Here is a 23,951-nt window from a genome sequence, read left to right as displayed (position 1 = left end):
ACCTAGCTTTTTAAAAATCCTTTTTATTGTCTATCCCTCTGTGGTATAGATCTAGAATTTAGAGATCTGTATACCTTACTGCTACCACTTTGAAACTATCATCAAAACTCTTAATCTTTTCTGAATATGATTGTTATTCTTCCTTCTTACCATCACTGGCTAACATTTTGTTTCACAATCCTTGAGTACTTTGGGTGTTCATTATTTTCTTCACTTTACTTCCTGCATGAATGCCCAACCAATGCCTTTTTAAAACTTCTCAACTTTCCTACCCTGTGTCTGTATTAGATGAGAGTACTTTGAACTCTGTAATCCCCTATAATAACCTTGCTGATGGAATTTCAGAACCTGAAGTCTCCTCGTCTAATTACCAACAGATGCTTCTACTTTGTATCTTTTGACTCTTCTCAATTTACACTAAAAAAATAGCATGGGTATTGCTAATATCTTTGACACTCACTTTCCTCTTTTTTTTTTTTAATGGTATGGATTGAAACCATGGTGCTCTAAAACTGAGCTAAACCGTAGGCCCTTTTCATTTTTTAAAATTTTGAGACAAGATGTTGCTAAATTGCTGAGGCTTTTGCCTTTTGCCTCAGTCTCTTAAGTCACTGGGATTACAGCATGTACTATCAAGCCCAGCTGACACTGTCCTCCTTTTAAAGCCTGTTAGCCACCTTCTAGATTTAACTGACTCCTTTCCTTGTTGAGTAGATTTCTGGGTGGACTACTGAAATTACTTTCACATATATCTGCAGTTATATCACCCTCTTCCCCTTGACTATCAGATTCACTTTCCCGGTTATTTCCTAGTATAGTGAAAATACAGTTCTGATTTTTTTCTTATTTATGCTTCTCTCTCTCAAATGCTATAAGAAAAAAAATAGTTATAAATGTTTATCTCCATTTAGAACTAATTTCCAGACTAGGTACTTAAGATTCTTTTAGTGATGGTTATTTTATTCTCCCTTACATGGTTTCTTCTTTGGTTCCATCCATTCCCTTCTGGTTTTCTATTCTACTTATTGTCTTTGCCCTCAGCATTTGGCTTCCCCTTATTCTTCTAAAAGAAAATGGAGGTGTTCCAAATTAAAACAGCAAGATTGATTTTTGTCACTCAAATTGACAAACAATAGAAAAAAATATAGTGGCCAGTGTTAGCAAAGATAGGATAAACACTTTCCCACTTTTCATCATAACAGAATTTAGTAAACTTTTCTAGAGAGTTTCTGATGCAGTAGATATGAAGGGCCTTTGAAATACCCCTATCTTTTGAACAGCTAATTCTTAAGTATCCTCTGTAAAGTTGTACACAGATATTTATGAATAAGTGTATCATTGCAATGACATGAATGTGCTTTAAAATCTTATCTTAGTGTACATTGTTTATAATTTTAAAAATTAGTATATTTACCTAACAGTATACAATAATTAAAAATCAAGAAAATATGTATTTTCAAGGAATATATAATGTTATTGGAAAATAAAATTTTTAACATTGTTAAGTAAGGGGAAAGGATATAAAATTCTTATTTCCCACTCTTGCTTTTTATAAGCACCCTTTGGAATAATTTCTGGCAATGGTAATATGAAGTAGATATTTTATTATCTTCCATTTTTAAAAAGGAAAAAACATATTCACAGAGGTAAGTGAGTTGTCTGAGGTCACAAAGGGAATATATAGTACACCAAGATTCTAGCTCCAGTCTGCCTGACTGGAGAGTATCAGGTTTTAACCACTTCTCTATGGCCTTTCAAACTATGTAACTAGAGATCTAACTTTAAAAAAAAATAAAATTTGTTTTAATTTGTTATACATGACAGTGATATGTATTTGTGCACTTTGATATATCATACATAGATGGAATATAATTTATCATTTTTCTGAGTATATATCTGAGTAGAATCTGAGTAGAATCAGATTGGTCATGCAGTCATGTGTGAGTGTGTGTGTGTGTATGTGTGTGTGTATGTATTACATAAGGTAATAATGTCTGTTTCATTCTACTATTTCTCCTATCCCCATATTCCTTCCCTTCCCCTCCCTTCACTCCCCTCTACTTAATCTAAGGTAACTCTATTCTTCCCTAAAGTATCCCCTTATTGTGAATTAGCATCCACATATTAGAGAAAACATTCCGCCTTTGGTTTTGTGGGATTACCTTATTTTGCTTAGCATGATATTTTCCAACTCCGAGCATTTACTGGCAAATACCATACTTTCACTCTTCTTTAAAGCTTAGTAATATTCCATTATATGTACCACATTTTCTTTATCCATTCTTCTATTGAGGGACACCTAGGTTGGTTCCATAATCTAGCTATTGTGCATTGAGCTGCCATAAGCATTGAGATGGCTGCGTTATTGTAGTATCGTTGATTCTAAGTAGTTTGGGTATAAAACAAGTAGTGGGATAGCTGGATCAAATGGTGCTTTCATTCTGAGTTTTCTGAGGAATCTCCATACTGCTTTCCATAGTGGTTGCAACAATTTTCATTCCCACCAGTAATGTATGAGTGTACCTTTTTCACCACATCCTCGCCAACATTTATTGTTGCCTGTATTCCTGATAATTGCCATTCTGACCGGAGAGACATGAAATCTCAGTTTATTTTTGATTTATGTTTCTCTGATTGCTAGAAATGTTGAAACTTTTTAAATATATTTGTTGATTGATTGAATTTCTTCTTCTGTGAAGTATCTGTTCAGTTCCTTAGTCCATTTATTGATTAGGTTATTTGGTTTTTTTTTTTTTTTTTTGGTGTTAGGTTTTCTGAGTTCTTTATATATCCTAGAGATTAGTGCTTTATTTGAGGTGCATGTAGTAAAGATTTTCTCCCAATCTGTAGGCTCTCTCCTCACATTATTGATTGTTTCCTTTGCTGAGAAGAAGCTTTTTAGTTTGAATTCATCCTATTTATTGATTCTTGGTTTTACTTCTTGTGCTTTAGGGGTCTTGTTATGGAAGTCAGATCCTAGGTCAACATGGTGAAGATTTGAGCCTACTTTTTCTTCTGTTAGGTGCAGGGACTGTGTTCTAGTGCCTAAGTCTTTGATCCACTTTGAGTTGATTTTTGTGCAGGCTGAGAGGTAGAGGTTTAATTTCATTTTACTGCATATGGATTTCCAGTTTTGCCAGCACCATTTGTTGAATAAGCTGGAGAAAACTCCAGTGAATGTTTTTGGCACCTTTGTCTAGTATGAGATAACTGTATTTATGTGGGGTTTTCTTTGTGTCTTCTATTCTGTACCATTGGTCTACTTGTCTGTTTTGTTGCCAATACCATACCGTGTTTTGTTACTATAGCTCTGTAGTATAGTTTAAGGTCTGGTATTGTAATGCCTCCTGCTTCACTTTTTTTTTTTTTGCTAAGGATTATTTTGGCTATCCTGGGTCTGTTATTTTCCCAAATGAACTTTATGATTGTTTTTTCTATTTCCATGAAGAATGTCATTGGATTTTAATAAGAATTGCATTAAATCTGTATAATGCTTTTGGTAGTATGGTCATTTTGACCATATTAATTTTGCCTATCCAGGATCATGGGAGGTCTTTTTCATCTTCTAAGGTTTTCTTCAATTTATTTCCTTAGTGTTCTGTAGTTTTCACTTTAGAGGTCTTTCACCTCTTTTGTTAGATTGATTCTCAGATATTTTATTTTTTTAGACTATTGTGAATGGGGTAGTTTTCCTTATTTCTCTTTCAGTGGATTCATTGTTGATATATAGGGATATGTTTGATTTATGGATATTAATTTTATATTCTTCTACTTTGCTGAATTCATTTATTAGTTTAAAAAGTTTCCAGGTGGAACTTTTTGGATCTTCTAGATATAGAATCATGTCATCAGCAAATAGTCATAGTTTGAGTTCTTCTTTACCTATTTGTATCCTTTTAATTTCTTTCTTCTAATTGCTCTGGCTAGAGTTTCAAGCATGATGTTGAATAGAAATGGTGAAAGAGAACATCTTTGTCTTTTTCCAGTTTTTAGAGGGAATGCTTTCAATTTTCCTCCATTTAAAATGATGCTGCCCTTGGGTTTAGCATATATAGCTTTTACAATGTTGAGGTATGTTCCTACTATCCCTAGTTTTTCTAGTGTTTTGAAGTTGAATGGATACTGTATTTTGTCAAATACTTCTTCTGCATCTGTTGAGATGATCATATAATTTTTGTTTTTAAGTCTATTAGTATGATGTATAACATTTATTGACTTGCATATGTTGAACCAACTCTGCATCACTGGGGAGAACCACACTTGATCATGGTGCACTATCTTTTTAATATGTTTTTATATGTGATTTGACAGAATTTCATTGAGAATTTTCGCATCTATGTTCATCAAGGATATTGATCTTTCCTTGATGTATCTTTTTCTGGTTTTGGTATGAGGGTGTATTCGCCTCATAGAATGAGTTTGGAAGGTTTTTCTTCCTTTCTATTTCATGGAATACTTCGAGGAGTATTAGTATTAATTCTTTGAAGGTCTTGTAGAAGTTGACTAAGAATTTGTCTGATCCTGAGCTTTTTTTGGTTGGTAGGCTTTTGATGGTGTTTTCTGTTTCATTACTTGAAATTGATCTGCTTAAATTGTGTATGACCTCCTCATTCAGTTTGTCTCTAAAAATTTGTTGATGTCTTTGATATTTTCTATTTTATTGGAGTATAATTTTTCAAAATAGTTTCTAATTATCTTCTGAATTTCAGATGTGTATGTTGTGACATTTCCTTCTTCATCTTGTATTTTAGTAATTTGAGTTTTCTCTCTTTTTTCTCTTTGTTAGTATTGCTAGGGGTTTATCTTTTTTATTTATTTTTTCAAAGAGCCAACTTTTTGTTTTGTCATTTTTCCCCAATTATTTCTTTTTTTCAATTTCACTGATTTTATCTCTGATCATAATTATTTCTTATCTTCTACTGCTTTTGGTATTGATTTGTTCTTCTTTTTCCAGGGCTTTGAGATGTAATGTTAGGTCATTTATTTGTTGACTTTTTATTTTTTTAGTGAATGAGCTCAATGCAGTAAACTTGCCTCTTAGTACTGCCTTCGTAGTGTCCCAGAGATTTTGATATGTTGTTCTGGTGTTGTCATTTACCTCTAAGAATTTTTTAAAATTTCATCCATGATTTCTTCTACTATCCTTTTGTTTGTTATTCAATAATGTATTATTTAGTTTCCATTTGTTAGAGTAGCTTCTATTTTTTATTTTATTTTTGACTTCTAGTTTCATCCCATTGTAATCTGGTAGAATGCAGGGTATTATTTCCTTTTTTTTTTTTTTGTATTTACGAAGAGTTGCTTTGTGGCATAAAATATGGTCTATATGTATAAAATTATAACAGACCCACACCAAGACACATTATAATGAGAATACGTAACCCAAAGAATAAGTATAAAATCTTAAAGGCTGTGAGAGAAAAAAAAATCAAATTATGTTTAAGAGGAAACCAATTCAGATCTCAACTGATTCCTCAACCCAGACCCTCAGATATAGGAGGTTCTGGAATAATATATTTCAAGTTCTGAAAGAAAATGAATGCCATCCAAAAATTTTATATCCAGCAAGTTAAGTTTCAGATTTGAAGATGAAATTAAAACCTTCCATAATAAACAAAAATTAAAAGAATTTACAACTAAAAAGCCTCTACTACAGAAAATTCTCAACACAGTATTCCATAAGGGTGAAGTGAAAAAAAATGAAAACCAGCAAAGGGAGGAACTACACTAAAGGAATATTCAGCCAAAGGAGAAACTAAGTCAAATTAAAAACTAGAAATAAATCAAAATGACTGGGAATACAAATCATATCTCAATAATAACCTTGAGTGTAAATGGCCTAAATTCAATAATCAAAAGAAAGAGACTGGCAGATTGGATTAAAAAGCAAGACTCAACAATATGCTGTCTCCAAGAGACTCACTTCATAAGCAAAGACATCCACAGACTGGGAAAGGATGGGAAAAAAGATATCACTCATATGGATTGTGAAAACATGCAGGGGTTTCCATCCTCATTTCAGATAAAGTGGACTTCAAGTCAAAGTTAATCAGAAGGTACAAAGAAGGACATTTCAGTCTACTTAAGGAAAGTATATATCAGCAAGACATAACAATTATAAATATTTATGTTCCAACCAATGGAGCATCTGTGTACATCTAACAAACCCTTCTCAAGTTCAAGAATCAAATAGACCACAACACAATAATACTGGGCAACTTTAACACACCTCTCTCACTCCTAGACAGATCTTCCAAACAAAACCTATATAAAGAAACTATAGAACTAAATAATACAATAAATAATTTAGACATAACAGACATATATATAGAATATTCCATCCATCAACAAGTGAATATACTTTCTCCTCAGCAGCACATGGCTCCTTCTCTAAAATAGAGATCTAACTTTGAGCCTACATTGGTCTTGGTTTTTAAAAAATTGACATCAAGTATATAACTGAAAATTTAGTCACTCATATAGTCTTGTAGCTCAAGAACTAACTATATTCTTTAAGAATACAGTAATATTCAAAATACATGAATTTGATTAATATACAAATTATATACTTTAATTTTATATGTTGACATACCAATTCTACATAAATAACTTGAGTCTAAGTAAAAGGAGAATGAATTTCTTAAAGGCTAATCTCTTTTTAAAAAATGTAGGAACATCATCCCCATAAGTTAAAAATTTATTTTCTTAAATAGATCAGATTCTGTATTTAGTGCTTGGGTTGCTATAGCAGAATACTCTGGACTGGGTAGTTTAAACAACAGTTTATTTCTCACAATTCTGAAGGATAGAAAATCCAAGATAAAACTTCCAGCAGAGTTTGTTTTCTGGTGAAGTGTCTTTTTCTAGCTTTCAAAGGCACCTGCTTAGTGTGTCCTCCCATGGGATAGAAAGTTCTAGTGTTTCTTCCAGCTCTTTTTAGGGCACTAGCCTATTTACATTAGGACCCACTCTAATGACTTCATTTAAATTTCATTACTTCCTCACAAGGCCTTATCTCCAAATACAGTCACATTGGGGATTAGGGTTCCTGGTAAACTTTGAGACAGTGTAGGCATTCAGTTTGTAACAGACCCTTATTTCATCCAGATCACTTAGATGATATCACAGATACATTCTGAAGAAATTCTTTCTGAAAGTTAGTTACAGAAATATAATAACTCTCTGGCGTGTCCTTTGGCTTAAAATTATTAATTAATTAGTAATTAATGTTTATCCTTTTTTAAAATGTCTTTTTGAAATAGTTTGCATTTTAGCCTATGTAATTTCTTTTGAAAAAATTAAATATATAGGTTTACTACCCACTTGTTGAGATAATATTTCCTTTTCTTGCTCTGCAATCTGCCTAATGTTAGCTTAGAGATATGTCTACTAATTCCAGCTACTAGGATTTCCTGTATAATTAGAATTCATTAGTAATTTGTCTGAAAAATTTGAGATTTCTATTTTAATGGAGTGTGTTGTTTAGGGTAATTTTGGGAGTGTGGAGATGTGCCGGTATGATCCTCTACAGGACAACACTGGGGAAGTGGTGGCTGTAAAAAAACTCCAACACAGTACTGAGGAGCATCTCAGAGACTTTGAAAGGGAAATTGAAATCCTGAAATCTCTTCAGCATGACAACATTGTAAAGTACAAAGGAGTATGCTACAGTGCTGGTATGTTGAACATTGAAACCTATTTTAAACTGAAGATTTGTTTTTGACATCCTAGGTAATCAAAACACTTAATGTTTTAAGATCTGGACTTAGCATATGACAATGACAATGCCCATAGACAGATACATACTATAGAGATGGTGCATGGTAGTCATGGGCTATAACTACAGAAAGTCTTTGGCTTGATTAATCATTCTCCTCACCACTTGCTTAAATTTAACAAGAATTTCTTTTTTTAAAAAAATCTTTCCTTATATTTTCTATCAAAAGATTATTAAATTACATGATTTTGTTCAATACAAATGAGGAAAATTAAAGTTGTCTTATCAACTTATTTTATTTTATTTTATTTTTTAGGCTCTCATTAATTTAAAAATACATTTAAATTGTATCTCAGTGTAAAAAGTAACATAGAACTTTACATATCTTATTGATAACAAGTCCAATTATAGAACACAAATGATATAAATAAATCTCCAACATGTTTTTTAAGCCTAAAATTACCATACAATTTTAGAACACCAGCTTGATATAATGCTCTTTTTTCTTACACACTTGTATACCTGGAAGATATGAACACATTAATAGCACCACAATTACATTGATGTTTTTATATTAACCAAATTTAGCTTTTAAAGAAATAACATAGTACAATATTGAAAAATAACAGTTGTTGTTTAACCATAGTTATATATTTTTTAATTTCTTTTAAGATTACTTGCTAAAAAAAAAAAAACTTACACATATAACCAATTTATATAGACCTTTTTTATCACTTACTTAAACCCTCTTATTTACTTAATCATAGAGACTCTCTTATCCAGAAACACATTTTTCCTCTATTAAATCCATACCTAGACGCTTTTAATTTTTTTCATCTGTTAATCTTCTTTTCTGTTCACATTTTGAAACAATACTTATAAATTTTTGAATTTAAGCAGATTATTTCATAGACACCAACATTTTATTAGTGTCCTTTTTTTTAAACACCTATAAAAATTTAAAGACATCTTTACTTTTATTTGTTTACCCAATTTAAATTGAACCATTTGAATCACGTGAATCAAAGATATTTGGATCCATTTTTTTATTTTTTTTATAAGCGCTCCTCATATATCTGCCAATCTTTATATCATGGTCATTACATATGGACATAAGCACATACAGACATACAACACATAACACAAGTGTAACACATAACACAATAGTAATAGTAATAGTAAGGCCTTGTAGCTTTTTTGTTTTCATTTGAAATCTCCATCGCAATGTTTAAAAAAAGTCCACAGTTGATCGAAAATAGAACTTATCAGAAAAACATTAACTTAAGTCTGTAGGATCAAAATCATGAGCTCAAAAAAAAAAAAATACAGAATCTAAGAAAAAGCAAGAGTCCTAAAAAAGATGACTGGCCAGTAATTAGTAGATGTCAGATCAGGCTGGGCAGGCAGCAACCAAAGTTGGCAGATTTAAAAGGGCTACTGAACAGGCTTTATTGCGATATCACTCCCGGGCGGAACTCGATCAGACCCACAGAGGGGACAGGGGAAGGGTCTGAGGAGAAACCGAGTGGAAGCTTGACCGGACTGGACTTTTATGGGGCTTACAGCAGGAAGGGAAGGGCTTGGGACAGGAAAAGGTGTCTCTAGTGTCCCTTGCCTCCTTGCAGTTGGTCAGGGGAGTTGGCTGAACTCCAGGATTGGACAGGCGTTAGTCAGGAGATCTGGCTGATTGACAGGTGTTTCTGCCGGCATCTGATTGATGTTCAAAGCAGCGCGGGCTGCTTTGTTCTAAGTTGCCACTAAGTCTCCACCAAGTCGCTGCCACCAAGTTGCTGCCACCGACCTAACAGTAAATACCATACAATTTACTTTTTGGTTTGGTCTAGTTTGAGTTCAGGTAAAAAGGCACTTTTACCCTTTTTTTCCTTGGGCCTCAGATCTGTCTCCTACTGAGCTCCAGGCTTCTTCTATTTGCATTTCAATTTAAATCCTGCCTGAGGTCTGGAAGGAGCAAGAAAAACTGGAATTCTGAGGAGAAGCCTCATGCCTAAGGAATTTTAACCATAAGTCACAATTTTCAGGTTGGGATGTTGAAAATTAAGATACAAGTTTAAGATGCATTTCTCAAAATTTCATACCTTTACATCTTTCTACACTAGAAAAACTTGCTCACACAAAACTGAAAATAGGATCTTTCTTGATAATATAAAAGCCACCATCAGAAGAAGTTCCTTCAGGATCATTAAGCTACTTCCTTTGTTCTGAAGTTCCTAAAGTAGTATTAAGTTACATTAAATCACTTGAAAAAAATTTCAAAAGAGAACCACACACTACCATGTATATCCAAAATTAAGCTTTGAAAATTTCCAAGATTGTTGCTATTCAATGTCATTTCAATAAGCCAGACCAACGTCCCAATCCAACACTTTCTTTTCCTGAATCTTACACACTGAGGGGAACAGATATCATATCATAATTTATTATCCTTGCCCAAGTTAATGTACTGGTACACCTAGTGAAATCTTTTCAGGCTACCCAGTTCAAAAATTGATGAAAAAATAAAACTAAATGATTGGGAGTTACTTGCCAACTTGGAAGTAGAGTTCTTTAATTTTCCTTCTTAAGTATTTAAGTTTTCTAGCATGAACTATCTGAAATCACAAACTAAACAATTACTTAAACCCAACTTTTAACTGCAAGATTGTGCAATGCTTTAGAAACCCATTCAGATACCTGATTGTTACAATAAAAAAATCATCTTTTAGATACACATTTAGCCAAGATCATCCCCAAGAAACAATCTATAATATCAACACATTACTGCATTCATTGTCCCTTTTTTAAGTAGACAGAGGTGGAGTAATCCTTAAAGTGCAGGTAAGGAAGAGGGAGATCCCCAAAGCAAAATCACTTTGGCAGCTGCTGGGAGTCCCTCAGTCCTTTTACTTACAGGATTAGTTCCTCTGATTTGGTCCAACCCCAGGCACCAGGCACTCTCCATATCTCCTAACTTTTCAGTAGTCAGCTCCCAAAAAAGTTAATCCTCTGCTTGCAGTTGTCTCCAGTGCTAGGCTTCCCCAAGAAGGGAGAGTGGGGACTCCTCTAAAGTCCCCTCTGGGGTGCCAAAATTTGTGACTGAAAATTCAGTTCCTGCTCTTGAAGCCAATTAATGCCAATTTAATAATGAGGACAGGGTCTTGTGAAAAAGAAAAAGCGAGGTATCAAAGTTCTTAGATCCCCAGCAGGCATTTCCCTCTGCAGTGGGTGCACTCAAGCGAACTAAGGGAAGAAAAGAAAACACTGCTTCCCTAATCTCGCTTAACAAAGGGGAATAAAGTTTATCAAAGTTCTTTAAAACACAGCTAAAAGGGGTGTAAAAGGTGAGAACAGAAAAGCTGTTCTATTGACTTTTGGTCCCTTACAGGAGAAGCATACTAGGGACATTCTTAGGCTAAAATTTAGCTAAAGTTACCTCCACACATCTAAGGCAGATTGGAACTTGGGACTCTGCATCTGTCCAAAGTAAAACAATGCCATCACACTTAACACAGACACAGACAAAAGACACACAAAGACATAGATTCCCTTTTCAGATTGTCAAGAAAACGAAAGTGGGTGCTGGCCCCAAGCCAACTGGGGCCTTCCCTTCAGACAAACAGATTGAGGGAGCATCCCCTTCAGATTGGGTCTCACGACCCCATATTGGGAGATTAGTTCTCTTGCCAGGGTGTTGGGGTGCAGACAGACAGGACAATAGAAACAAACACACATAACACAAAATTCGCAGCACAGCCACAGAATTTGCAGCGCATCATGGATTGCTACACAGAAACTAAAGGCTCAGGCGGACTGCGGATCCATCAGCTACAAAATACTTCACAAAATACTTTACTACAGGCAATCCACTCAGAACTCAGAAAGGGGCTGGGGACGTCTCCCACAAAACCCCTCGGCTGCCCTTCGGTGCGTCCACCTGGACTTTTTGCCGACCACACAACACAAAACCAGGACCTGCACGCAACCAGAGTACATTTTCTTACACATCGGCAATGCGTTTACTTACCGGCTGGGTTTTTATCACCTCTTGATCGGGGTGTCTGGGTAGGCTTATTAGGGGGATCCCGGACGAGCCACCATATGTTATGCTCAAATTCGGGACCCCTAAAGACCACCAGAGACCCAAGATCGATGCAAGCAGCAAAGAGGTGTTTATTGCGAGCTAGCTCGGTCCTCCGCATGCACACTCAGCAAGTGGTGACTCTGAGAGGCCTTATCAACTTATTTTAGAAGAAGACTAAAACATAAACATAGAAGACTAAAACATATTTTTAATTATTGTTCCCAAAACTTGGGTTTTTAAAAAAAACCCTGTGTAGTTTTTAACTAAGTAACTCTTAACTACTACATTACCTTTGTTATAATGAAGTGTTATCATCATAGACATAATTTTACATTTATTTAAGTTATTTATATATTTTTTCTAGTAGTAAGTAAAATAAAGCAACGTAAAATATTATGTTCTGTTTGTACATTAAAAGGACGGCGTAATCTAAGATTAATTATGGAATATTTACCATATGGAAGTTTACGAGACTACCTCCAAAAACATAAAGAACGGATAGATCACAAGAAACTTCTGCAGTACACATCTCAGATATGCAAGGTACCTAATATCCTTGTTATTTTTTGTAGATGAAGAGCATATTGAAGTAATTAAGAAATCTTCTAGACTTTTTATTAGCTAACAAAGGGAATTTATAAGGATGAAGTCATTTAAATTAGGTCTATGCAATCAGCTGAAAGCAAAATGTTATTTTATTCATAGGGCATGGAGTATCTTGGTACAAAAAGGTATATCCATAGAGATCTAGCAACAAGAAATATATTAGTGGAGAATGAGAACAGAGTTAAAATTGGAGATTTTGGATTAACTAAAGTCTTGCCACAAGACAAAGAATACTATAAAGTGAAAGAACCTGGTGAAAGTCCCATATTCTGGTGAGTACAGTCTATTTCAGTATTATAAAATAAAATTTTAAAGCACAAACTTCAAACATTCTTGTTACTATTATTATTATATAATATATAATAATGTTTCATATTGCTTATTATAGTAGCAATCATTTATCATATGTGTTACATTGGGTTAAATGCATTTCATGGATCATCTTACTTAATCTTCATAACAGCCCTTGGAGAATTCATACTGAGTATCCCAAATTTGAAATTCCAAAATGCTCTGAAAAAGGATTGAGGGTGTAGCACAACGATAGAACACTCATCCAGCATGCATAAGATGGGGTGTCTTGCATCTCACCAGGGAATTCTTGCCTGCTTGGAGGGATAAGCCTCCTGAGAAATTAAAGTCTAGAATAATTAGTAAAGAACAAAAGATAGAGTCAGAAAAGACAGTTTTAAAGATGGAGCCCTGATAGATGCAGTCCACACATGAGCTGGAGCTAGACAAATAGAAAATGGCTCCTGTCGTTTATTTAAGGGGGTATATAAAAGGCAGGGGGAAGGTTTCAAGAGGGGAGTCTGGCTTCATGATATCTTGTAGTCAGCAGGTTGATTGACATCTTAATAAGTCACATCCATCTCAGAGGGGATGTGTGACTGTAGCAGGTCACCCCATCTCAGGTGCTGTGTGGGACCTGGCAGAGCTTGAATAAGGCTCACAATGTATCTGGGCAGTCAACCAGAGGAAATGTCTGCTGGAAGTTCCCAGACATCAGATTTCCCTATTCAATTAGGCTGTGTTGCACAACTGTCCACACATAGCCCATAGATGGCTAGTGACACCCCAGCACTGCCAAAAGAAAAAAATAAAAATGAATCCTACTACAAAATTCTGAAATCCAAAATCTTTTAGCCCTCACATGACACTTGAAAAGTTTCAAATTTTGGAGCACTTTAAATTACGTATTTTTAGAATAAGGATGCTTAACTGGTATACTTTATATAAGCATTCCAAAATCTGAAAAATTCTGAAATCTGAAACACTTCTGTTCCCAAGAATTTTAGATAAGGGTTCCTCTACCTGCATCTCCTTTTTTTTTGTATTGGGGATTGAACTCGAGGGTACTTGACCACTGATCCACATCCCCAGCCCTATTTTGTATATTATTAGAGACAGAGTCTCACTGAGAGCCTCCCTGTTGCTGAGGCTGGATTTGAACTCTCAATTCTCCTGTTTCAGCCTCCTGAACCGCTGGGATTACAGGCATGTGCCATTGTGCCCAGCCTGCATCTCCATTTTAATCATGAAAAAACTGAAGTGTAGATAAGTTAAATAGTTTGCCCACTAGTATGTGACTGGTACAGAGTAGAACTAGGATTTAAACCAGATAGTCTGATTCTAGAGTTTGAGCTCTTAAGCTTTCCTAACTATGGTAGTGTACAGTCTGGCATTAACTGATTATTTTTATAGATTATAACAGTTTGAAGCTGAAGATAATTATTGGTCTGAAAATTGTGAATTATTTTGAGGAACATTAAACCCTCATTTTTTAATGTGCTATATACACATTAAAAAATGTTCTGTTGATAGATGCTTTGATGAAACGTTTTTACTTTATGCCTTCATTCTTTTATGGTATGTTTCATTTTTCTAGGGATAACTTTGAAATCATTTGTTTTGGTTTTGTATACATTCCAAAAGTAGACTTTAATTCTGTTTTATTTATCTGTTAAAATAATACTATTAAGATAGTGTCATTTGAGTCAGATATTAATGTTAAAGGAGGGGTTTTATTTATTTTAGATAAGTATGTTTTATTTAGTCTTTTTATATGTGACTTAAAAATTAGAAGAATAAGATCATGGCATTTGCAGGGAAATGGATGGCATTAGAGAAGATTATGCTAAGTGAAGTTAGCCAATCCCCCCGACGGCCCCCCCCCCCAAAAAAAAACCAAATGTCGAATGTCTTCTCTGATAAAAGGGGGATGATTCAAAATGCGATTGGAAGGGAAATCAAGAGTGGAAGATTATCTCTAGATAGGGAATACGGGTGGGAGGGAAAGGGAAGGAAAAGGGGAATAGCATGTTTGGTGGAAGGAGACCCTCGTCATTATACAAAATACATGTATGAAGATGTGAATTTGGTGTCAACATACCTTATATACAATCAGAGATATGATAAATTGTGGTATAAAGGTGTATTAAGAATTGTAATGCAAAAATAATAATAATAAGAGAGCTCATGTATAATGGCATAATTTGGCATGAACATACTTTATATACAGAGTTACGAAAAATTGTGTTGTGAATGGATAATTATGATTGTAATGCATTCCACTATTCTCATGTATGTAAGAAATAAAAAAAAATTAGAAGTGCTAATGCAAACAATAGTGTTTATAAGTAGAAAGATAGTAATGGTTTGGTTTGTTACTGCTAAGTTCATAGATCATCCATATGTGCTACTTATGTTCATTTTTTTTTGTAACTGTAAATTTTACAGTTGATACCATCTATTACAAATTGTTATTCTGGAAAAGTCAGGTAAAAAGATACCAATGATTTAGAACAAATTGATTATTTCCACAGAAGTGTAATTTATAATGGTATTATGAATATTTTTAAAGAAGAATTCTTATCTTTTAGAGATGTGGAAATGTATCTTGAAATTGAAATATTGTCATATTGGAATTCACTTCTTATAAATTCCGTAGCAGGGAAGATGGAGAGTAATATATGAAATAAGAGACGATGAGTTTAGCTGAGTGAGAGGTACATGGTAGTTTAATGTCCTAATTTATATATATTTAAATTGTTTCATAATTTTAAAAACAATTTTTAAGGAGTATCCTCATGATAATTGTTAGCAATACCTTCATTTAATTATTTTTAGAGTATGTACGAAACTAGAAGACTCATCTACATGATCATTTCTTTTGGTCATGTCCAAGTGATACCAGAATTTAATTTATTTTTTACTTCATTCTTTTTTTTCTTCATTTTTCATTTTCTAGGGTGGGAGATTAAGAAGTTAAATGGAATTAATTGGCAATTAATTATGTGAAAATTCAATGATTTGGATAAACTTTGTATAAACTTAATGAATCCAGTGTAATAAACATTAATTAACCATGCAAGGAATTTGAGAAGATAGGATCAGCATCAGAAAAGAACTGGCCTTTACTAGTAAGGTTGAGTAAAAGGAAAAGTTTGTTATGGCAGGCTCATTCAGCTGACAGGCCTACTATCTATAATTCTTTCCCTTTAAGAGCTCATAATTTAGGAAAAATCAAATTGTTTTAGTCAGCTATTTCACTGTTGTGACTAAAAGGTCTGACCAGAAGAATTTTAAAGAAGGAAAAGTTTGAGAGCTCACAGTTTCAGAGGTCTTAGTCTGTAGAAGGCCGGCTCCATTTCTTGGAGCTCAAGGTGATGTATAACATCATGGCAGAAGAGTGTGACGGAGGGAAGCAGCTCACATCATTGTGATCTGGAAGCAGAGAGTGAGTCCACTGGCCAGATACAAATATATACCCAAAGATATACCCCAATTCCCGCCACCTCCAGCCACACTCCACCACATCAGTTACCACTCAGTTAATCCCTATCAGGGGATTAAATCACTGATTGAGTTAAGACTCTTATACCCAATCATTTCTCCTCTGAAGCTTCTTGCTTTGTCTCACTCATGAGCTTTTGGGGGACACCTCACATCCAAACCATAACACAAATATATAATCAAATCACTCTCATGCAGTATGGAAGTGCAACGATGAAGATAATGGTAAAACACAAGGGTACAAATAATTCTGCTAAGTGTTTAAGTAAAGAGAAGAGTAAAAAAAGATGACAACTAAGAAATGATATTTCAAATATTGATTAGGAGGAATTTACCACATAGACAATGAGGAAATTGATAAGAGCAAAAGAATCAAGGGCTTACAAGTGACAGGCATAATAACAGAACAAACAGGATGTAATTGGGGCTAGAAAGAGATTGAGCACTGGTATGGCCTGTGTGTGCTCTCCAAAATTTAGGTGTTGCCAATGTGAATAGTATTAAGAGGGAAGCCTTTAAGAGATGATTAAGACAGGAGGCTCTTTTGGGAATGGGATTAAGGCTCTTAGGAAGGAGGTTTTTCCCAGCATTTGGTTCCTCTTGTGGAACTTCCGTCTTCTTCCATCTAAGGACACGATGATTCTTTCCTCTGAAGGATGTATCAATTGCAACAACTGGGTCTGTCTATACTGTGATCTTTGACTTCCCAATAAATTTCTGTTTTTTATAAATTATAGTGTCAGGTATTGTGTTAGAGCAGCATAAATGACCTAAGAGAAGCCTCATATATCATGTAGAGTTCAGACTTTACATAGTAGACAAGTGTGTAAGGTGTGAAATTTATACAGATGAACAACATGGTGAAATTCATATTTTAGGTATAAAGCTCTACTTGTGCTGTAGAACTCCAAGTCATAATAATATGAAGATTTAATTGGAATTTTTCACTCTAATTTTTTTCATGAATATGTAGTAGAATTTTCCAGAGGCTACAGGACATGTTTCTATTTCCCAAACATTAAAGAGATTTGAAAAAATGCTTAAAAATCATATTTTTCTCACATATTTATTTAAGATGTAATGGGTTTCTTTTTTACTCTAAATGAATTAATAGTTTTGTATTTTCTTAGTTTTAATACTTAATATCAATATTTAATATTAGCAAATATCAGTAGATACAATCCACATTAACAAAAATTTTGGGGGGGGAATCTCAATAATTTTTAAGAGCATATGGGGGATCCTGAGACCAAAAGACTGATGCTATAGAGTGGACATACATTAAGAAGAGGCAAAGAGCAGAGAAGCAGCTACATAGGTAGATTTTTTCAGAAATCTAAATAATTGGTTTTTAAACGTTTTGTGTGTATATACTTATTAAAAGAAATCTTAAAACTAGATATATATATATATATATATATATATATATATATATATATATATATTTATTTATTTATTTATTTATTTTGTGTGTGTGTGTGTGTGTGTGTGTGTGTGGTGCTAGGGATTGAACACCAGGGCCTTGTACATGTGAGGCAAACACTCTACCAACTGAGCTATATTTCCCAGCCTTCTCTAGGATATTTTTAAATGAATAGCTAAATTTTTCTCTGTAAATTTTAGATAGTTATGAATAATTATTTTCTTGACTATGGTAAATATCGACATTTAAATAATAACTATAGTAATCTTTTAAATGCACTCAAATTTAATACCAGTGTCACAACATTTGAAAAGGTACAGAAACACTTTTTCTTTTTGATGGAAACTTTATATCATTCTTTTATTCTTAAATTTATATTTCTTTTCCCCTCTCACCCCAAATTTTGCATAAACACTTATTTTTCAGTTTTTAGAAGGTATTTTGCATTTGACCTTGGAGCTGATCATAGAGACAGAAATAAATTTCTTTAGATTTTCCTTATCTGTGTATGTCAGAGATTCTCAAGACCACTCTCAGGCTTTACAGTTTGATGGGAACACTCACAGTACTCAGCATATAGTCCTGTTCACAGTATGATTCATTACAGGAAGAATAACACAGCAAAATCAACAAAGGGGGAAAAGGTGTGTGGCACGAAGCTTGGAGGAAAGCCGGCACAAATTTCCATCTTCTGTCCCAGTAAAGTTATATAGAACATAACTTAATTCTTCCACCAATAAATGACCACAACACATGTGAGATATTGTCTATCAGAGAAGCTCGTTAGAATGCAAGATTTTTTTATTAGGAATGGTTACATAGCACTCTATGCCTGGCACATACCAAAATTCCAGAGTCCCATAAGAAAAGCAGATGTGAACATAAACCACATTTTTTGCATAAATACTTTAGACATAAGTAAGGTGCTCATCGTTTAGGGAATTGTAGAAACCTTCCTGAAATCTTAAGTTCCCCGGTGCCAGTCGAGGATCAACATTGCAAGGAGGTCCTTCCAAGATGTCAGTCTCAGGCCTGCTATGTTAACACTTTTCTATAAAATTTAAAACAAACAAACAAGTAATGTTTTGTTGGCAAAATCTAGAATTGACACATAAATAACTGTCTTTTTAAATGTTTTCCATGTATAGGTATGCTCCAGAATCTCTAACGGAGAGCAAGTTTTCTGTGGCCTCGGATGTTTGGAGCTTTGGAGTGGTTTTGTATGAACTTTTCACATACATTGAAAAGAGTAAAAGTCCGCCAGCGGTCAGTTTGCTTTTTAATGTATTTTTCTTTTCCCCCTAACATGAGAAAGGTATTACCTAAAGAATAAAAATAAGCCTAGGGCTCATTTTAGAGCCTTTAATTGCTAACTTGTAAGGTGCTGTCAACAAATTAACCCTAAATTTATTCATTAAATTAACTTAAAATTTGTCAAAGGATGTTTTAGAATACTTTTTAGTATAATCTCTTTCTTAGTCCATTTTCTGTTACTGTAGCAAAATACCTGAGTACTTTTTAAAGAAAAAGGTTTTGCTGGGCACACTGGTACAATCCTATAATCCCAGCACCTTGGGAAACTGAGGCAAGAAGATTGCAATTTCTAGGCCAATGTCAGCAATTTAGCAAGGCCCTAAGAAAATTAGTGAGACCCTGTCTCAAAATTTAAAAACATAAATACTGGAATGTAGTTTAGTGTTAAAGTACCTGGGACTTTAATTCTGTAGTATCAAAATAAAAAAGAAAAAAAGAAAGAAAAAGAGAGAAAGAGAAAAGAAGAAAGAAAGGAGAAAAGAAAAGAAGTTAGTTTATTTAGCTCATAATTTTGGAGGACAAAAGTCCCATTCAATATCAAGATGCCCCATATGTTCAGCCTCTAGTGAGAGAGTCCTTGGCTGTGTCACAATATGACAGGTTAGAAGAAAGGGAACTAGCTGCCTGCTGAAGGATCATATGGCAGGACTTGAAGCCAGAGAGCCAGGAGGGGACAGTCTTGCTCTTTTTATAAAATGACTTGCTTTCAGGAGAAGTAACACTCTGTAAAACCAGCCTTAATCCCTTTCTAGGGTTAATCCCATTCAGAGGGCTATGACCTCCATGACCCACTTTTTAAAGATTCCACCATCTTAATGCTTCCACACTGGGGACCGAATTTCTAACCTAGGACCCTTTAGAGGACAAATTACATCCAAGCCAAAGCATCTCTTAATATTATTTTAAGTAAATTTAATAATCTCAATCATTCCAGTTAAATCTTTCAAAGTAATTTTTTCTGTTCATTTCAGATTTGTTTTCAGTATAGGAAAATATGAAAAATAAAAGTCATCTCTAATGCAATTACTCAGAAACAACCACATTAATATTGTGATATATGTTCTTCTTGGCCTCTTTTTATTTTATATACAAATGTTAAATTTTATGTATTGGTTTATAAAACTAAGGTTATAATGTACAGTTTGCTATCCTGCTATTTCATTATTACATTTTTGGTATTTTACTATATTAAGAAATATTTACTAAAAATATCATTACTAATTTCTAAGTAGAATTCCATCATAAGGGTATGTATTTCTGGACGCTTTCTAATCTTCATTTATTTACGTAACATTTCAATATAATACTTAAGTGAACTTAATGAACAGTCCTACATAAATATTTGTTTATCTATGTTTATTAGAATAAAAGTATAATTATAGGTGAAAGGTCATGAGCTAGTAAAAGCTTTCTTTTTGTAAAGGTTCTAAATCATTTCAAAATAATAAAGAAAAATTGTACAAGATTATATTTTAACAGCAATGATCAGGGACATACATTTTATTATTTGCCAATACTAGCAATTGTTTTTATGTAATTTTGTGAAATCTATATGAGAGTTGTTATCTTTTTATTTTACTTGCATTTTTCTTATTGGTGTGTTGAGTATGTATTTATTGAATGTTTAAAGTATGTGTGTGTGTAAATTGTCTCTTCTATGCTTTGCCTATTTTTGCATTGGTAATTTTTCTTACCAATTTATAATAGTTCTCTGTATTTAAAATAAACATGATATGTTTATTGTAAATATTTTCCAACTTATAATTCAGAATTTTATGGATCTTTAGCATATGGAAACTTCCTCTGCATTTCATTTATGCTTAAATATTCATCCTGCATTTTCTTTTTTCATGTCCCCTTTTACATTCAACTTTTCATTTCAACTAAAATATAATAAGATGTGTTAAAAACAACAATAAAAAAAACCTTAAGTAATACATTTTTAGTTTATGCGTTTCTGGCCTTTCTCAAGAAAAGTTGTGGAAATGGAATTAAAGAGGTTCCATACCCATTTAAGTCTTTTCTGAAATATGACTGAAAAGGAAGTTTATGATTCTTAATATAGTCTGTTTTTTGAAAAAGTTTAAAATAATACATAAACTGAATTTTTCCCATTTACTAGAAGAAGTTGAGAAAGAATTCAAATTAAAACTACAAAAACATCATTAAAATATGAATTTGTATTTCAGGAATTTATGCGTATGATTGGCAATGACAAGCAAGGACAGATGATTGTGTTCCATTTGATAGAACTCCTGAAGAGTAATGGAAGATTACCAAGGCCAGATGGATGCCCAGATGAGGTAGCATTTTTTTTTTTTTAATTCACAGTAATCATGTGTTTTCTTTTTCTTTTTACTCTACGATTTTAGGTCACTGAAATTGCTGAGCTTTTACATAAATAGCACAAATAGATGACTGAGAATCGAGGCATAGCTATGAAATATGTAATCTATCGGAAAATTAAATAGAAATTCCAAATTCATTTTCCACCAATTAAAAAGATGATACTTAGGGTTTATTGTAAATTTTTTTTCTTTTACAGATTTATATGATCATGACAGAGTGCTGGAACAATAATGTAAATCAACGCCCCACCTTCAGGGACCTAGCACTTCGAGTGGATCAAATAAGGGACAGCATGTCTGGATGAAAGAAATCGTGTTTAAACTGAGACCAAAGTACACTTAGAAAAGAAAGTTTTATATTTCACAATGCTATGGACTATATTTACACATATCATTCTTATATAAACCATGATGCCCGCTGGCAAAGATGTGAAAATACTTGCTCAAAACTTCAAACTTTTGTGAATTTTTCTTCATTCAGCCATCTGTAGAGGATACTAATGAAGCGTCTTGAGCAAGAAAGTTTGTGAAAAGTATCATGAATTTTGTCAGTTACATCTTCTCCTCTAGCAAAAGATAAAATAGACTCTTTTTCAACTCAGTTTTTTGAGAGATGAAATATTATAATGTAAATTTTTCAATGTTAAAGATACATAGAATATATATGTACAGTTTTTACCACAGTGAATGTATTATACTTTGGCATCTTGTGTGAGATACACAAGGGCTGATGTTCATTAGTAATGTTTTCTAATTTTTCCATAATTGATTTAAATAACTTCATTATGCAAACAAATTAAGATGTTTAAGAAATTGAATAAGCAACTTTGTGTTCTTGTTCATCTGTGTCACTGTCTGGCAATATTAAGCAGGCTTATACTTTTGACTTGTAGTTTCATGTACTGTAAATATTTTTCAAAGCAGAGGGAACAAAAGTCTAGTTTTATTTGTATAGGAAATTTCCCTGACCGTCTAAGGAACACATTTTGAAATGGAACAAGCTTACAAAGACATAACACAATCTATTTTCTTATTTGTTTCACTTGTATCTGTTTGTGGTAAGTATGTTTTTTTTTTTTTTTTTTTTTTTTTGATAGAAGTATCTTCAGACTTTTCTAAGACTATAATGAATAGTATTCTTTAAAATTTTTGAGATTAAGAATGCTGGAAATATTGTCATCCCTTGAGCTGTTGACTGCCAATAAGATTCTTCAATCCCTGGAACCTGTGGTAATGCATTACATTTAAACATAAGCCATAAAATAATTTCTAAAATGTACAAGCTCATTAAGATGCATATTGGATTAAGAATTATTTTTCTAAAGAGTATGTATTTGAGTGGTTTCCAAACTTTCTATTGCAGTCATAGATTTTTTTTAGAGTGTCTCCTACACAAAAGAGGTAAATTGGTGAAAAAATATGCTTATAATAATTTGATTCAAAAATTCCAGTAGAAAATTCATGATGTATAGCTTTAAGGAAAAGGAGAGAGAACATACATATTTTCATATAAGTGTAAAGAATTTGTTGTTGTCATACGTTTTACTGTGACTCCATTTAGATCCCATACCTAAAATAAAATATGGTGGGTTTGTGTGTGTGCACGTGTGTGTATGTGTATTAATTATACAAAGTTTAATAATAGTTAAGAAGGAAATGACTTCTTTATTTTCAGTGGTATATGCCATTTTGTAAAACATGTACTTTAAGATTTCTGATTTTGGGTTGAAGGGAAGGAAAGTAAAGAAATGCTTCTTGCATTCTTTGTCTATAAGGTATTTTAGTAGATACCAGATATAGATGTCATCTAAAATGAGAGTGTATTCAATTTTTTAAAAAAGATTTCTGATAGATATTTTGATTAAAATTGAGTATAATAGGTATTTATGTAGACTTTCAAGTAAGAGAGAGATTCTACTACTTTTCATATGAAAGCAGCAAATATAATATGCTTAATTTCAGACTTTGTACTAAAACTTAAGTACTTAATTTCTTCTCAAATTTCTGTAGCATTTTGTTTTCTTTAAAAAAGTATCTTTGTTTTAATGTTTCATTTTTTTTTTAGTTTTAAAGAATCCCACATACATATTCTTAATGTCACCTAACGAATCACAATATTCTTAAGTTTCTAAAGAGACTACTTTATTGTAAAATTTCAAAGTTTTCAGTAGATTTCTTTTACAATGAGAGTTTGGAATATTTTAAATTTTTATTTTGGCTCTATGTAAGAAGTTAACCCTGTATCTATGTTAATTTGGTTCTATAAAAGAAACAGGTAATTATGGTATCTATCAGTTAATGCCAAATGTTTCTTCACATTCTTCAGAAATGAGGGGAAAATGTTTACTTAAGTGTTCTGTACGTATTTCAATATGTTATGTAATATTAATATAAGTAATTCTCTATATCCCTGGGCACTTGCTTTAGGAAAGATCACTTTTTAATGCTATTTGTGTGTGCTGCTGAGGTACTACCATTTGTTGTGGAACAGCACTTTCTTATAATCCAATAGTTCTGCTTTAAAGTTAAGTGAAATTTTTATCACAGGTGTAAATTCTGATACTTGAATTTTATTTAAACAGTTTTATTGTGTAATAAACATTAGAAAATGTCTATATTTCTCTATCTAGGGAGCCATTTTCCATGGAGTGCCTTATGTGCTCAATTTAT

General features: G+C 33.1%; 1 protein-coding gene across 8 annotated transcripts in view; it reads left to right on the top strand.

Moving 5' to 3' along the window:
- The window catches only part of Jak2 (Janus kinase 2), a 129,614-nt gene extending 106,729 nt beyond the window's left edge, over positions 1-22,885 (top strand). For 7 of the 8 annotated variants that reach the window (XM_048806817.1, XM_048806815.1, XM_048806816.1 and 4 more), the window contains 6 exons: positions 7,487-7,676; positions 12,214-12,338; positions 12,501-12,673; positions 18,768-18,885; positions 21,123-21,236; positions 21,479-22,885. In XM_048806817.1, the coding sequence (XP_048662774.1) occupies positions 7,487-7,676; positions 12,214-12,338; positions 12,501-12,673; positions 18,768-18,885; positions 21,123-21,236; positions 21,479-21,586 (828 nt within the window). In that variant the 3' untranslated portion in view covers positions 21,587-22,885. Of the gene's footprint in view, positions 1-7,486; positions 7,677-12,213; positions 12,385-12,500; positions 12,674-13,207; positions 13,212-16,088; positions 16,103-18,767; positions 18,886-21,122; positions 21,237-21,478 lie in introns of those variants that run through there. The other variant, XM_048806820.1, reaches the window with a different exon arrangement.
- Positions 22,886-23,951: the final 1,066 nt, after the last annotated feature.

The sequence above is a fragment of the Marmota marmota genome, unplaced genomic scaffold (genome assembly GCF_001458135.2).
Source record: "Marmota marmota marmota unplaced genomic scaffold, marMar, whole genome shotgun sequence".
NCBI lineage: Eukaryota > Metazoa > Chordata > Mammalia > Rodentia > Sciuridae > Marmota > Marmota marmota.
Note: the sequence above shows the minus strand (reverse complement) of the source record. Positions and strands in the feature narration are given on the sequence as shown.